Source organism: Myzus persicae, unplaced genomic scaffold (genome assembly GCF_001856785.1).
Source record: "Myzus persicae strain clone G006 unplaced genomic scaffold, MPER_G0061.0, whole genome shotgun sequence".
Classification (NCBI taxonomy): domain Eukaryota; kingdom Metazoa; phylum Arthropoda; class Insecta; order Hemiptera; family Aphididae; genus Myzus; species Myzus persicae.
This window is the reverse complement of record NW_019104258.1, coordinates 61,261-77,835: the sequence shown is the minus strand read 5'-3', so window position 1 is coordinate 77,835 and position 16,575 is coordinate 61,261. Positions and strand designations below refer to the sequence as shown.

The following is a 16,575-nucleotide window of genomic DNA, read 5'->3' as shown; positions in this document are numbered from 1 at the left end:
CGGTTTCCACGTCGTCGGCGGTCGTCGTCGACGGCAACAGTTCACTGGACATCACGATCACAGCATAAGTTCCGATTACAGATATTCCGATATTGAACCCGGTTTTTCTACTATTTGGAAAAGAATACATTTTACTGTGTAACATCTTTTTTATTTTTTTGATATCACAAATACAAAAAAATGTATTCAAGTCTGAAATAATGAATTTTTAAACAGTAAGAACTTTTTTGTAGTAGTGATACCAAAAAAATGGTAATTAGTTAGCAAAAATGAATTTAACTAACTGTAATACTAATACTTAATAGTAAAATAAAATAATAAATTACTTTAATCACAATGATATCATTAAATACACTAAATTACCAAGTAATATTATAGGCTGATTTTTTATCAGGATCGTTTTTTGGAATTGCACTAATTTTATATAATTGAATTCAAATTTAACACCATCCCATTACAGTGAGTAGTGACCCACTTATTTGAACTTAGTAATTCTACAATAATACTTTTTTCGACTGATTTGAATTATTTATTATATCTACTTGAGATACAGTACATTTTTCTCAATTGAACCTAACCCCCTCCTTCCCCGCCACAAATATAAATTTAGTTATATATTTTGAAATTTCAGAATTTTCAAAAGCTGATTGTTCGGAATTAAAATCAGAAATTTTAAATTGTAGACTGACCAATATCAATTGGATTACAATGAAATCAGATAATTTTTTTGAAATATTATAGAATTAGTATATAGATCAGTAAAACGAAAAAAAGTAAATAAAAATGATCATAAATTGTTTACCATTTACACTTTGCACACTATCTACGTCGAATTTGTGACTTGGTCATGATCTCTGATCTATTTATTTTACACAAAGTCACAAACACTAAGGATCATTTACTACAAACACATTTACAACACCACATTAAATCTACACACATTTCATTTGAAAATAGTCTATTTCGAACTCCTTTAAAACTATACGACCCTGATCCTTTTATACAAAATTTTATTAATATGTATATTCAATTTTTGTTAGTTAATTATTGTCGTTAAAAATGTTTCGTTGTGTCGAAAATGTAATACTTTTGTAATCAAAAGTTGTATTGATTGCTAGTTTAAAAAAATGTTGAGCCAAAACACACAATATTTTTTTATTTTGACAAAATCAAGAACATTTGCAAATAATTTGAATAAATTATATTTTTATATCTAAGATTTGAAAATGTAACACAAAATTCATCGTTCGTTTTCCTATCGTTGAAATGAAAGTTTACCGGAGATTCAAATTCATGTTTTAAGAGTTTATTCTTGTTGAAATTGTTTTGACATTGCATGTTTATTGTTTAGTTGGTTTCCCATAGAACGATTTTGTTATTTTTGTTATTTTGTTATTTTATTTTCTTCTTTTTTTTTTAAACCGATAACCATAGATTCCTGAATTTTTCATTTTTATTTTATCATTTTTTATACATGACACATTTTCATTTTTTAAATAATTTTTTTCTTGAATTAATGTCGTTCAATTTTTTTGGTCAAACTCAAAACGTCATATAAGTTTTCTCATACTTTCTCATAATGGTAATTTTAAAATATTAAAAATACATAAGAGCAATAATGGTACCTAAAGTTCAAATTTTGAAACCTTTTGAAAAAATAATTTATTATTACACAAAAAATACTAAATAGGAATTGGCGGTCGGTACACATAAGTTAAATGCACATAAATTATATTTGTCTGTTGTAAACAACTGTTTTATTTATGTCATTTAAATAATTTATATTTAACAAAATCATGTTGGATTAATTCAGATATTTAAAACATGTCTTAACCGTAGTCTGTGATCGCAGACTGACGACAGCGGCTGGTTCGAGACAATATTTCCCCTACTCTGTGCCACAACCGTATAGATTGTATATTTATTATTTTAATATCAAACGTGACTGAACGTACCGAACATTAACATTACGATGGGCCATTGTCGTTGAGTGGGCGATGCTCGGGATCGGAAATTTTGAGTGTTTTGTACTCATTTTTCTATCTATTGTTCTCTAATGACTCAGAATAAACCTACTAATTAGCCTGATTATTTTATCATTCATCGAAAGTCGAAATAATATTTTTTGTCTGTTTTAAATGTTTAGTAAAATATAACATTTTAACATAAATTATTGAAGTTATATTCCGGGACCAATACCCGTCCCAAGAGGCACCAGTTAGGTTAAAGTTAGGATTCTCACCTTCCGTCCTTGTCGAAGTCGTTGGCATGCATATTAGGTTGCCGATCCACTGGATTCGTAAGGAGTAGGCAGTTTGATTGGAAAAAAAGTATTTTTCTACACAGTAGTATAAATAATCGATTGAAGTTAAAAGTTAGGTAATACTCTAAAGTCGTTGCAATTCACACCTTATACGGAATTTAACTTAAAATATCTGTAAATTGTTGGTATAGCTGTACTTCGTACTTATAACCATTATCGTGACGTAAATGACGGTACTTTATTTTCTTGGTACCTATTAAATAGAAAAAGTAAACACTGTTGTCTGTTATTGAAATACAATCACAAATAACAATTATTGACATTTATGTATGATATAAATCATTAATAGCTGATTAAAGAAACCAAACTAGCTTCCACGGATATAATTGAAAAATGTACCGAGAAAAATCTCAATGTTAAACTACCATCAGTAACACCAGTCGTCTGCTAACAAGAAAACTGTACACAATACAATTCATAGTACCAAAGATAATATATAAGAATGAATTATGTAAAATATAAAAGAACATATTCTTGATTTTTGAAATAAATATTCAATGTTATTGATCATAACCCTATATACATTTTTTAAGAGTCAAAATTACTGAGTGATGCAAATTTGTATAATATAACTTCTATATTATAATTATTGAAATTTTGTATTTGTATAATGATATGGGTATAACCTACCTATTAACATTCATTCTTTTCAATGAATATAATATTTTCTTTTAAAATACACTACACAAATATTTCCTTATAAATTAAATAATTTATCAATCAATTTACAATACGATTGCTAACGTCAATAGATATTGATATTTTAGTGCATTCATTGCATTCAGCAGATTGGCCATGTTCATTGTAGATTTTCTTTTAATAAATTTACTATGAGTCTGAGATTTATATAGTTACATAATATGAGATTAGATGATAGAATAATTGTTAATAATAATATTTATTTATTTATTTTTTATACATTTATTTGGAAGTATTTGTTATCAGTTATACTAGATATGTTATAATTAGAAAATAGTAAATAAATTCATACTTTGTAGTGTTCTTATAATTATATATAAGTACATAATAGTGAACAATGTTATACCTATCTAATAGTTTTTGTCATGGGTATACACAATCAACAAATTGTTCAACACAAAAAAAAGGTTAAATGATTCTTAATATTAAAGTATTTTGTAATTAAAATATTATATTTAAAAAAAAAACTATTAAGTACCTAATTAGTAATTATAGTAACATTCATAAGAACACAGATATAATTCTATATAAAGTGTTATTATTATTATTTCAATATAGGCAATTTTTATCACAATTAAGTAATCATGATTATCTTACAAGTTATCAAATAAAAATGTTAATGTTAAGTAACCATAACTTTAAGCTATTATTATGTAATACATGTACATCGCTGATTACAAATAAAGATTATTACTATTATTGTTGATTAAAAAAGAAAATAATGGGCAACACCTCAACAAAAATTGTTTAACATCCAAAGTCCATTATTTAATGCAAATAGCCATTAATCATCTGAAAAAAAGAAACCAATTGTTACTATTTAACTAGTATAATATATAATTGTGCAAACAACTAAAGTAGTTTTATAAAAATGGCTAAGTCAAACATTTAGTTTACATCCATTAGGTAATTGTTACCTGCATACTCACAATACAATTTTTTTGTGTATGCGTTTCATAGTATCAGAGTACAAGGTAATACATTTTTTAACTATAGACTAACATATTAGCTGACGTATCGAATAATTAAATCATATATTATTCTATATGATACATTAATGTAAGTGAACTACACTTTATTGGGTATTACACAAACGGAAAAACATTTCAAAAAATAAAATGTTTTTTTTATTTGGAATAACGTTTGTCATTTTTTACATCCAACCTGTCATTATTATTATTATTAACCCTATATTCATGAACTATTAAATGTTAGCTATTTTTGTCAGACTTAAGATTGTCACTGTTCAGTTAAATATTGGAAAACATGTTTACAATACTTATATTAATATTAAACAAAAGTCTGAATCCTACGATTTGTATTATATTATGTGAGCAATAGGAACATTATACCTATTTTTTTAAAAAACTCTGTTTAACAAAGAATTTAAAAGACATATATAAATTATTATTAGTTATATGGTTGGATTTTAAAACAAGTACTATAAACTAGTACTAACTAACCAGTTGACACAAGGACAATAATTGAAAATAACAAAACATGACCTTTGAGATCTACCAATTTCATAGTTTTAAAATAGCTATAATAATTTATTTAAAAAAAAAAATTACAATTTATCATTTTTTTATAACGTTAAGCAAACAAAAGATTTAAATAATTTTGAAAAATGTAATACATTAAACAAAACAAATTAAATTACAATTGGACATATCATAATAATATCAAACATTAAAACAATATATTTGTTTAAATTTAAATTGTGATACTCAGGTATTTTACTTATTTGCCGTCTTCCTGGTGTATCTTACAGCCTAAGTATTTTTTATGATGCTTGTGAATTGTGACATACCATGGTACTTAATAAAATGATTAAGTATAATATGATTAGGTAAATAGAATATTTTGTTTAATTATATATCTGCTTAAATGGTTATAGCATTATCTGGTGCCTAGTTAATGTAATCGGCATACATCGAGTGATAGCATGCAGATTTAATATTTATTTTTAAACATTTTAAACGTTAACATTATATGAACCTGTGTAGGTAAGGTTTATGAGAGAAAAAACAATTTACTATCCGGTTTGGGGCAGCTTTGGCAAAGAATTACAGTGCATTTAGAATTTTATATATTATTATAGATTATAAATTATTATAAAATAATTATTGCTTTCAAAGTGTACCTTATCCTGAATCTCAACAGTATACAGTCCACTCCTTATCCCTTGTGGGAAAATTGATCCATGTTTGGTACAAACTGAGTAGATGAGTTATAAATCTTCTTGCTAAATCAAAATTTGGATCATCGACCTAAAATTATTTAAATTAAAACAAAATTTAGCAAATTCAATTTTGCAAATTAAAAATAGTAAATGGTTCAATAAATTAAGATAGAAAATAGAAATATCTTCCGTGTCATATTTTTTTTATAAAAATGTCAATTGGAATCTACTGCATAGGAACTATGTAAATAATAACAACTTGATGAACTTTGATTAAAAATCAAATTGTACAATAATATTATGTCAACCATAGTATCAACCATAAATATGTTGTATCAGATATTCTCGAAAAATACCTATGAAATTATCATTTTGATAACAGTTATAGATTTGAACAGTTATTAATTCACACAGTTCTTTCAATCTTATTAATGGCCAAAAAAAAATATATTTTATGCCTTGATAATGAAATTTAATTCGTCATCACAATTATAAGTATCATCATGGATTAACAAATCTTATACAATTACTGGCATTAACACCAATTTAATGTTTAAAAACCAAACTTATGTATCATTCTGTAAACTCAGATAACTCACCTAATTCAAATTACATATATACAAATTAACACCAAATAATATTTACTATTATTATTATTTATTATTTGCTATTACACAAATAAATAATAAGAACAAAAGATGGTTAATATTTGATCACAAATTAATATTTAATGCTCACCTTATAGTATAATGTAGCATTAACAAATATTTGTTTTATTTCTTCTACAATGTCACTGAGCTTGTAATTTTTTTTGCGAATCAAATGATCTCTAACATTATTTAATGCTATAGGACGGACAACGCGTGTATAATAGATTGGACACTACAAAATAAAATAATATAAAACAGTAAATATAAATAAATGCAGAGTTACCTAATTAATAGTTATCATCGAACTTACAACTTCTTCATCTGGAAGTTTTCTGAAAATATCACTGCTTCCAACTCTACAGTAAAATTCCATTAAAATACGCTCAGCGATTTTTCGCCCAACCTTGCCAACTGAAATATTTTCTAGGTCATCATCTTCGCCTAAATTCTTTGATATAGCATTCATATCCTCACACATTGTGCACTGCCACAATTGTTTTGTTTTTTCACTTCTATCATAATTGTAATTACTAATTAGTATAGAATCATTTTATAATAAATATACCTATGACTAGCCTACAGAATTAGAAAAATTAATAATAATTCATTTTAAATTGTATCATTACTACTTGCAACAATAGTATACCCGGAAACAATGATGGGAATATGACAATTATCATGATATTTTCTAAGACAGGCACAGCATTCATACAATTTTTCTTTTCCATCATTTTCATTGCAACATGAACAGTTTGTATAAGAACTATTGAATGTAGGTAGAATAAAAAAGTCCTTATCTGGTTCTGCAAAAATAATTACTATGATTGTGACGTACTATTAGTTTTATTATAATTAGTAAATAGTTTACCAGATGATGAATTATTATTTTCAACAACTTTATCTCTTTTCTCCCCTTCTGCATATTGGCGATATGGCATAAATGTAACTGATTCAGAAATTATAATTATTATAATTTTTAGGTACTTTTAGGTTTATAATAAATAATAAATAGTTTACCGGAGGACAATTTGTTAGGATGTTTCTTTTTAAAACTCGAGGATCTACTTTTGTTATACTTTTTTTTTATTTTATCCATTTTTAAGTACGTTTTTATCGCTTTTTCTTAGAAACTGATCTGAAAAAAATAGTCATTATAGTTGTTATGACAGGTAGATATTATAAGTTTTATCATAAATGTATGCACTAAAATATCTATTTTTGATTATAAAAATGTAGGGCTTGGCATGTTAATCATATATTTTTAATTCAGTTAAATTATGTTAAGTATTTTGTTTTCCTCCTCTTTCCCCCATGTATAAATTTTCTACTAAACAATAAGATATTTTTGACTAGATAATGCTTGATTCTATGCAATATCATATTAGTTGACTCTACTGCAGTAACCTACTACCGATAATTGATATGGTGGCTTCATTGAGGTGCCACTAATTGCGTCTGTCACAGATAATTATACATACTAACCTTCAAAATGTAAACTGTCATTTCTCATATATTTCGGAAATCAATACATCATTTATTATCCATGCAATTTTAAAATAGCAGACAAATGTTAACTAAATTAGTATCGAAAAAGTAGGTGAAATAAAATATAAGAAACAAATGTTACTACCACTGTACCTCGCACCTATACTTGATTTTAATTAGATTTTTTTGTTTAGTAATATCTTGAGCTATAAAAAAAATTGTAAATTTAAAAGTATTAATATTTATGAAATCGATAATAATATTGCAGTACCTTGTGTATAACAGAAACTAACAAAAAGTGTACGAGCGCTGGAAAGAGATTAAAATATACAGGTACTTACCAGATTATGTGTACGGAGAGCAATGAACAGTTGCACACTGTGATTTCAATGTATTATAGTATCAATAGTATCTATCCTGTAGCGCTGCAGCGGTCAAACAGTCACAGCTACAGCGTCGTCATCTAATCCCCAGCAAAAAGACTGCGCCAATGGCGACGAGAATCTGATAATGGCTTTTTCGAGGCCACGATAAGAATTGTAGTGGTGACCATACGTTAAACGTTTAATGCCACTAAGGCGCATGCGCATGCGCATCGCATACCTGCTACGCACAGAGGCAGGTACTACCATTGCCCCACAACTCTTATATCCGGAACATTAACCTAACGGTGGTGGCACAGACTTATATCGTATCGATACACGGAATTCAATACTAAGCTATATAGTATATAGTACTGTATAGTAATCTGTTAACGTATAAATATATATTACAACATTTTTGATATTTATTGTAATTTCACATTTATAGAAATTTTATTTTATTTTATAACTAAAAAGTTAGTACCTATGAGACAGTTTACAAAAATAAAATGAAATATAGAGTGTAATTATTATTTATAGTATTATTAATATCAAATAAAACAAATAATATTTAATATAAATAATGATTCATCGACGAATAAAACAGGTTGAGAAACAATGTACAAAGGCCTAGTAATTATATGTATTACTTAATACGTTTTTATGCGATGACTCGTCCAAAACATTAGCGTCCGTAAAGATGATGAAAGATCATAGGTCACCATATACGATTACCTTTATTTTATTAATTCATTTTTAACATCGAAGAGAAATAAAAAAAATTGTAATAATTTTGAATATGCATAGTACCCTTTATAATATTATAATACACTGTCAAAATAACCGGCAGTTAAAAGATACGACAATTGAGTTTGTATGTCTACTTAGGGTGGCACCACTTTGCCGTCACTTATTGCGAGCTGTTACAGAGTCGTTTTGTCTGGGGTGGAGGGTAGAGGGATGAATTCTTTGCGATGCCGACCTTCGATTATTTTTATTATTGTCACAATAGCAAACATGGTGCGCAACACTTGACATTCGGTTGGAATTCGACACGTATTATAGAAGACGATTGTTGTGGCCGTAAACGTGTTTCTACTCACTGATTTTTTTATTTTATGTTAACAAACAAAGGCCAAACTGGTTTGTTAACGCTGCAGTGTAATCGTTGCTGACTCTATATAGGGTTGTAATAATATCATTGCAGTAGAATTAATAATATTCGTATAGATCGAAACATCGTATCTCATTCAATATAATATACGTTCATCGATATTTTGTTTCGAAATGTTGATGTTTTTATTGTAGCACAACCGATAGTGCAAAATATAATATAAAATAATAAATAATTGTGTATATTTAGTCCTCCTGGCTCAACAATTAATAATAAATAGTTATTAGAACAAGTATAAAATAATAATGATAATTTTTTTTTTTATAATACACAATATATTGAAATAATTCACAGCACACAATATGTATTTAATAATAATATACTATTTCTGGCTATTGGTTTTATGATACAAATTATATTTCAAATGCTGCCCATATGGCCCGGCAATATCTACAAAATAATAATATTAAATATGTCGTCCTTGTAGCTCAACGAAAGTAAAATATATAATAACTGATAATTGTTGACAATTGCGGCCCTTTTGAAACAACAAGCTAAAGGTGTACAATATGAAATAAATACATAGAACATTCCATAATAAAACTCACAGGATTTGTCGATGCACTGTTGGTCAGCTCCTACCTATTTACTACAATAATTTTCACAAACATTGCAGACATAATATATTAGTACCTATATGATAATATGATACCCTGATGCAGTAGGTTAAAAGCATATGAGAATAAGACACTAAAATCGCAGTTATTAGTGCTCACGTATCGTGGTGTGTAATTATTTGATATTATTACGGTGACGATTCGCTCTGACATGTAAATACAATAATAAACGGCGATTCGCGCACTCAAAATATAAAGAAAATGACACAACTATTTTCAGTGGCGATTCACATGCGAATATATCACACCACGATTCGCGCACTTAAAATAATTATTAGTTAGTGTTCACTGTACAGAACGAACTAACTTATTACGGACCGGTGAAGGCGGCGGCCGATTGCGCTTAATTGCGCAACCTACGTAAACTATATAATATTATTATATAATTCTCAAAGAGTTAATTGAATACCAAAATAAAACAATACAAATATCATATGTTTCTATGTATCGGCGATTCGAGGCTAGTGGTATTAGCGGAGTACTACGGCATAAAATATTTTAGATAACAATACATTAATACATATAAACATCCGAGCTCAAAAGAGTGAAGTTTACGACCGCCCAAGTATTTATGTGTTGTGTCTGTAATATTAATGCCGACAATTCCTATTCAGAGGACCTTGGGGTCGACGATGGTGCATAATATTTTATATGACGTTTACTGTTATAGTGGGTGGGTGTGCCGGTGGTAGTCGTCTCTGGGTAGTAGTGTGGGGTGAGTGTACAAGGTCGTTTGGTCTACATTCGGATTGTAGTTAGTCACGTAAGCTACTCTGTAGGAAACGGTACACCTGCCCGTGGCAAGGGGGGAGGGCGGAGTGATGACGTTGAGGAAGAAAAAACGAAATGAAAAAAATCCAGCAGCCACCCCATCAAGGCCGTACCTGGGTGGGGAGAGAGGGGGGTCAACCCATAATAACTTTTTCCAAAATATAATTGTTGGTATATTCGGTAAGTCGGTTCTAGTCAGTCAATTTCTAAGGAGTAGGAATTTGGCAAATTATATTGCACATTTGGGTCATGTCAGTGTGTGCGGGTTAATGGAACATTAGTGTGTGTGCGCTACACGCCACGTATCTCAACTCGTTCTCACATTCGCAGGCACATGACAGTATAATATCAAATTAAAAAAAGTATTTGGCTACTTTTCGAGTAAAACCTACCTCAGCTGTGACAAATTTTAAGACTTAGTTTGGTTCAATTTTAATTCCCTAAAAATACTAAAATTTTATGATTGAACACATGTTGTAAACACTGATATTGTATGATATTATAGTTTTATGAAAATTTCAAACTTTGAAAAAAGAGCTCCTGCAGTTCTTTAGAGATGTTAAGAAATGTTATTATTTTAACAACATTGAAATCAAATAATCCAAACTCTCACAGTCTTGTCACAGCGGGAGGCTTAAAAACGATTTTTTTCTAACCGACCACAACCGTCTTACATGTATCGTCATAAAGATACTAATACCTTAAAAAATAATACATTTTATAAATAAAAAACCAAAAGATGTAGATAATATGGAAACATTTAAAATCTAAAATTGAATAAAAAGTGTAATCGACAAATTTTCAACAGATTTCCAAAGTGTATGAAATGTATTGATATATTTTTAAGACATTAGAACCTGTTCGACTATTCATTTAATACACATGTATGAGCCCGACACAGAGGGTTGACAGAAAAACCACTCGGTGGGACGAGACCAGTTTATTGCACGGAGTGCTATTTTTCGCCTCCTGGGTTTGGAGTAGGCAACCCACCTAACATGCCTGACCAAAGGAGCGTAGGCCGTAGGCTTACTCTTTCACACGGATTAAACACCTGGTGCTCAAACAGGGATTTTGAGATTTACGATGGGAATTTTTGTTTGTAAATGCTATTGGATATAGGAGAACTAATTAGTATAAATTGTATAAATTAAAATTATAAAAATTAGATATTTATAAATTATTGGTTGTCATTGGTTAATCAAGTATAGTCGGATTGTTTATCAAGGAGGCTGAATTGCACATAAAAGAAGTTGAACAATCACAATTTTTTTTGTAAGTTGTAATTGTTTACGGACTATGAAGAGAGTGGGATCAGCTAGTAAATATATACAGTAAACCCTGTAAAATAGGCTTAATCAACCTTGATGTACAGGTGTAGGTACAGGTGCATTTACATCTACATGTCATTTTATCAAAATAATATTTTTTATTATTTAAGAACCTAATCGTTATTAATGCCTAATTTAGAATATTGAAGTGATATAAAAAAAAATATAAAAAAATATTTTTCGGCAAAAAAACTATTATGACATTATCATACAGTAGAAATGACGAAGAGAGCCAAGCCACTCCACCAACTTTTCATAACATCTACTTCATTACAAGTTTTTTTTAAACATCGACAACTTTCTTAATAATAAATCTTTTTTAATCAAATTACATTTAATACATATTTTTCTTTGGTAAGGTTTTCACGATATTTTAATTTTTAAATGAGTTATAACTTATAACTTATGTATATCACACACATTGAAATTTATTTGTATTTTTTGAAAATTTTTTACAAATACTTATTTTATAATAAATAATATTGTAAAATAACATTTTATGAAATTCACGCACTTGACAACCACAGCAACTTCGGACACTTCGCCAGAGTCAATAGTCATCGCCACACGCCTATACAGCATACAATATACATATATGACATTGCCCGCGGCACACATAGTCGATCTCGCGGCACATCGGTTGAGAACCACTGCCCTAGTCCATACCATAGAATAACGAGTAACAGTTCTTACATACAGTATATCTTTATTTGAAGCAGGTAACAAATTATCATGCAGTAATTATCAATCAATCACTTTATCCTTAACGTTATCTAAATTCATCTAAAAATGTTAATGTATGAAGGGCAGAATAGTAAATTTCTTACATAAAAAAATCTGGTTTCAGATCTGGATTATCAATAACAGATATACTTTTTGAGATTAATAGCTTTATTTAAAATAATATGGATAAAAATAACTAAGTATTAGATATTTTCCTAGTTATTCAAAAAGTGTTTGATTGTGTAGATCATAAGAAAGGGATAATAGATTATTAAATAAATAAGATAAGTCTGGCAATAGAGGATTCCCAAATCATTTTATAAAATCATTTTTAAGTGAAAAAACTCAGAGTTAAAATAGATAATAACCTTGGTGAATTACTTAATATAACTTGTGGTGTTCTCTGTGGCACAGTACTAGGTCCTCTTTTATTCATTATTTTTATAAATTATTTTTTAAAAGTAAAAAATATAAATATACGTTTATCGAATTGTATAAAAGTTTATGGACAAAATGGTGTATTTTATATGGGTCTGAAATTATAATAACTTTTAACATTAATATGAACAATTTTAACTATTTAATTATGTTTGAGAAACATATTAAACATTTAGATTTAGCTTATTTATGTTATTTATTAATCATATTTTCTCAAATGTTTAATTAATTTTGCTTACTATATTTACATTAATTTATTTCTGTTGAACTGGATACTTTAAAATGAAAAAAATTACTTTACTCCTATATTTTGTCTCTAGATACTTTTTATTTATTCATACTAAATTTAATTATATTATATTTTTATCTTTTATATTCTTAAAAACTGCTACCCCAGCACACGCTTTGTTTACCGGTTGTGCTGCAATTTTGTATTTATAATTGTAAATTTTGATGTAATACCTTGTGATGTTGTAATAAACTTATTATTATTATTATTATTATTATTAAGTAAGTAGGTATGTTGTATATAATATCACAATGTATAAAATATTGAAAAAAAGTAATTTATAGTTATAGGTAAACATGTCAAAATACAAAAAAAATTAAGTATGTTAATAATTTAAAAACGAAGATAAATAATATTTGAAAGGCAAAACAATCTTTAGTTATTTGCATGAAAAATACAAAACTATTTAGATATTTGGCAAAAAAAAAGAACGAAAAAAATCAAATCAAATTTATAACTTGAATAAAGATAAAAGGTATGAAACAGTTTGAAAAATATAGTTAATAAGTTGGTTTCATTTATAATGATAGGTACATCTGAATTGACTGCATTTATACGCTCTTTAACTTGTTTCAACAATAAGTTTAATGGGCAAGAATTGATCTCTAATAGTATCCAGGATGTAAAGGACAATTCATTAGGTACTTCTTTGGTACAATTATAATCCATAATTATTTCTGGTTTAAGAGTTTCTACATCAATTTTTGAATCATGGTGCATAGTTGAAAGCAAAATAACTTCCTTGCTTTTTCGAGGTACGTACGACACTAATGTTTTATTTTTTTGAAACCCGAACACTCTCGAACCAACTTCTTTTTTTTATCTGTTAAAAATTCTGTAGGTATTTCTTGTTTGTTTTTTTTCAAAGTTCCAGTTAGAGTAATTTTTTTTGTATTAAGTAATCTGCAAGTGGAATACTGGTATACCAGTTGTCTGTGGTAAGATTTCGTTTAGAGTTTTCGATGGGTGTTACTAATGGTTTCACGATATCAATTGGTGAATTAGAAACCTCATACTGACCAGGTGGTTGTTTTCCAACATAAATCTCTATTTTGCTAATGTAAAATGTATTTGCATCACATAATGCAAACATTTTGATGTCATATTTGGCCGGTTTACTTGGGATATACTATATCCATTGACACCGACCACGAAATGGGTGTAACATTTCGTCAATAGTAGTATATTCACTCAAATTATAATTCTGTTTGATATTATTCAAGTAAAGGTCAAATGTAGTACGAATAGGAGCCAGTTTATCAATCGCCCGTCTTTCAGCTCTAGTTTCGCGCTCGTCAAATCTGAGGCAGCGACACAAAAGCAAAAATCTTTTGTAGCTCATAGTGGCCCTAGTTATTGCTATACCAGAACCATCCGCTGAACATAATTCTTTTACATTAGCATGATGAGCTTTTTTTACACCAATCAAAAATAAAAGTCCAAAATAAGCCAGTATTTCACACCTTGAAGTATCTAAGCAGTCTCGGGGTCTAGAGTATTGAACTCGTTGTCTCATATTACTAATAAACATATTAGTGCACCTTACGATTTCGTCAATCATGTCAACATCAATTATTTTTAGAAATGCATCCATCTCACTAACGATATTTCTAGCACACTCCTTTAGACCATTAACTACGTTTATAATATTATGTTGCCTAATTTTTGAAGTTGTAAACTCTTTTTGTTGCCATTTAGTTATTTTATCTTTTCCTATATAGAATGTACTGTCCCCCAAACTAGTCTCTAGATCTGATTCATTGTCTGAAAAATGTTGTTCAGAATTACTTTCGTGGTCACTTACCTCCACATCTTCGATGCTTAGATCACTATCACTCTCTTGGTCATCTACACAGTCTATTTCAGTTATAATGTCTTGCAGTAAACTTTGAATTTGCTCAACTGTCATATGATCCTACCTAAGACATTGTATAAATAATATCGATTATTAGTACGTACCAAAAACGTATACAAATCATAAAAAAATTTAAATGTATAATATATTATATATTGCATAGTGATATAAAACAATACTTACATATTTTTGTTCTTATTACCACACAAAAACAAAAATTACAAATTTTAAGTCATGTACAACGAACGACGCGTACACCGAACGACGCGTTTTGTGTTTGGCGTAGGTACACGTAATAGCGCGTGTTGTATTTTGTGACAACACTATAAGTACTTCGTCGATTGTCTGCAATAAAGTGAACTGAAACACTTCAAAAATAGTCTAAAACGTAGATAATAACATAACAGAGGAACACCCATGACCTCCGATAAGATAAAAATAGAATAAAACTGGAATAAACAAATAAATGTAAAACTGTTGTATAATTTACAACAGCGCGCCCGCTGGAAGGTTAAGTAGGAGTGCGAGATGATAAGCCGTGAGCAGCAGCTTAACTACTCGGCAGTATACTTTAATTTTAGCTGTCTTGGCCTTGCTTTTGTCGACATACTACAAATACTCGTCCACAAATACACCTAAAAACAATTTCAACCTGAAATTGCATAATATATAATTGTGAATGTATTATCAATCAAATTACTTAATGTTGAACACTTAGTAGAAACTGGGTAGTTCAGTCAGCCACTTAGTGGACAGAAAGATAAAAATATTTTATTTCATTAATATGTCATTTTTTAATATTGAATGTATTAAAATATTTGAAACATTTTTTAATTGAACCACTAAAAGTACATTCACTTTCGTCTCTAATGTTGTTTAGATCAGGGATTCTCAAACTGTGGTACGCGTACTCCCTGGGTACTCGAAATGTTTTATGGGGTACGAGTCTGGCCAACAAACCAACAAGAAAAAGGTTCTTTAAGAGTCTTTAATTTTTTTTTATGTATTTTAGTTTAGTAACTAAAAATGGGGTAATCAACAAAATGTATTGATTAAAATGGGTACAGTGTTTATAAGAATTTGAGAATCCCTAGCTTAGGTGAAAAATGAATGCAAACAAGTATAAACACGTGCGTCATGTGTATGTAGCGTCCAGTTGGTCATTTTCTAATGAGTAAGAATTAGGCAAAATATGTGGCAGGTATACCCGAGTCATGTCAATGCGTGAGAGTGTCCATGAACATAAGTGTGTACACACCGCAGCTTATCCTAACGTGTTTTTGCATTTACAGGCACATCGGCTGTGACAAAATTGAAAGACTTTGGCTGGTGCGATTTTAATTCTCTAAAATCCCTAAGATTTATCATCATATCCTCCAAAGGTTAGGTTAGTTTTTTGAAATTTGAATTTCTTTAATACAGATTATTGAATAAAAATGTTGTAAAAACTGAAATGTTATGATATTATAATATTGTAAAAAGTTCAAATTTCGAAAAAAGTGCTCGGACCGTTCTCTAGAGGAGATGTGAAGAAATGTTATTATTTTAACATCATTAAAATCGAACAATCCAAAGTCTCTCAATCTTGTCATAGCAGAAGGTTTAAAAACGATTTTTATTTTTTATATATTATATTGCGAAAGATACACTCTGTATATAAGGATTTATTTATGGGT

The 16,575-nt window shown here is 28.8% G+C and overlaps 2 protein-coding genes across 2 annotated transcripts; both read right to left on the bottom strand.

The window, feature by feature from the left end:
* Positions 1-3,568: 3,568 nt before the first annotated feature.
* On the bottom strand, positions 3,569-8,108 carry LOC111040544. Its single transcript, XM_022324481.1, has 8 exons — positions 7,681-8,108; positions 6,872-6,989; positions 6,723-6,800; positions 6,501-6,657; positions 6,165-6,366; positions 5,943-6,086; positions 5,166-5,292; positions 3,569-3,814 (listed from the first exon to the last, which is right to left on the bottom strand). The coding sequence occupies exons 2-7, from the start codon at positions 6,948-6,950 to the stop codon at positions 5,179-5,181; spliced, it is 774 nt and encodes a 257-aa protein (XP_022180173.1). The 5' UTR covers positions 6,951-6,989; positions 7,681-8,108; the 3' UTR covers positions 3,569-3,814; positions 5,166-5,178.
* Positions 8,109-13,584: 5,476 nt separating this feature from the next.
* LOC111040545 (piggyBac transposable element-derived protein 4-like) lies at positions 13,585-16,306 on the bottom strand. The gene is made up of 2 exons (XM_022324482.1): positions 15,083-16,306; positions 13,585-14,963 (listed from the first exon to the last, which is right to left on the bottom strand). The coding sequence occupies exon 2, from the start codon at positions 14,951-14,953 to the stop codon at positions 14,174-14,176; it is 780 nt and encodes a 259-aa protein (XP_022180174.1). The 5' UTR covers positions 14,954-14,963; positions 15,083-16,306; the 3' UTR covers positions 13,585-14,173.
* Between the last annotated feature and the right edge of the window lie 269 nt (positions 16,307-16,575).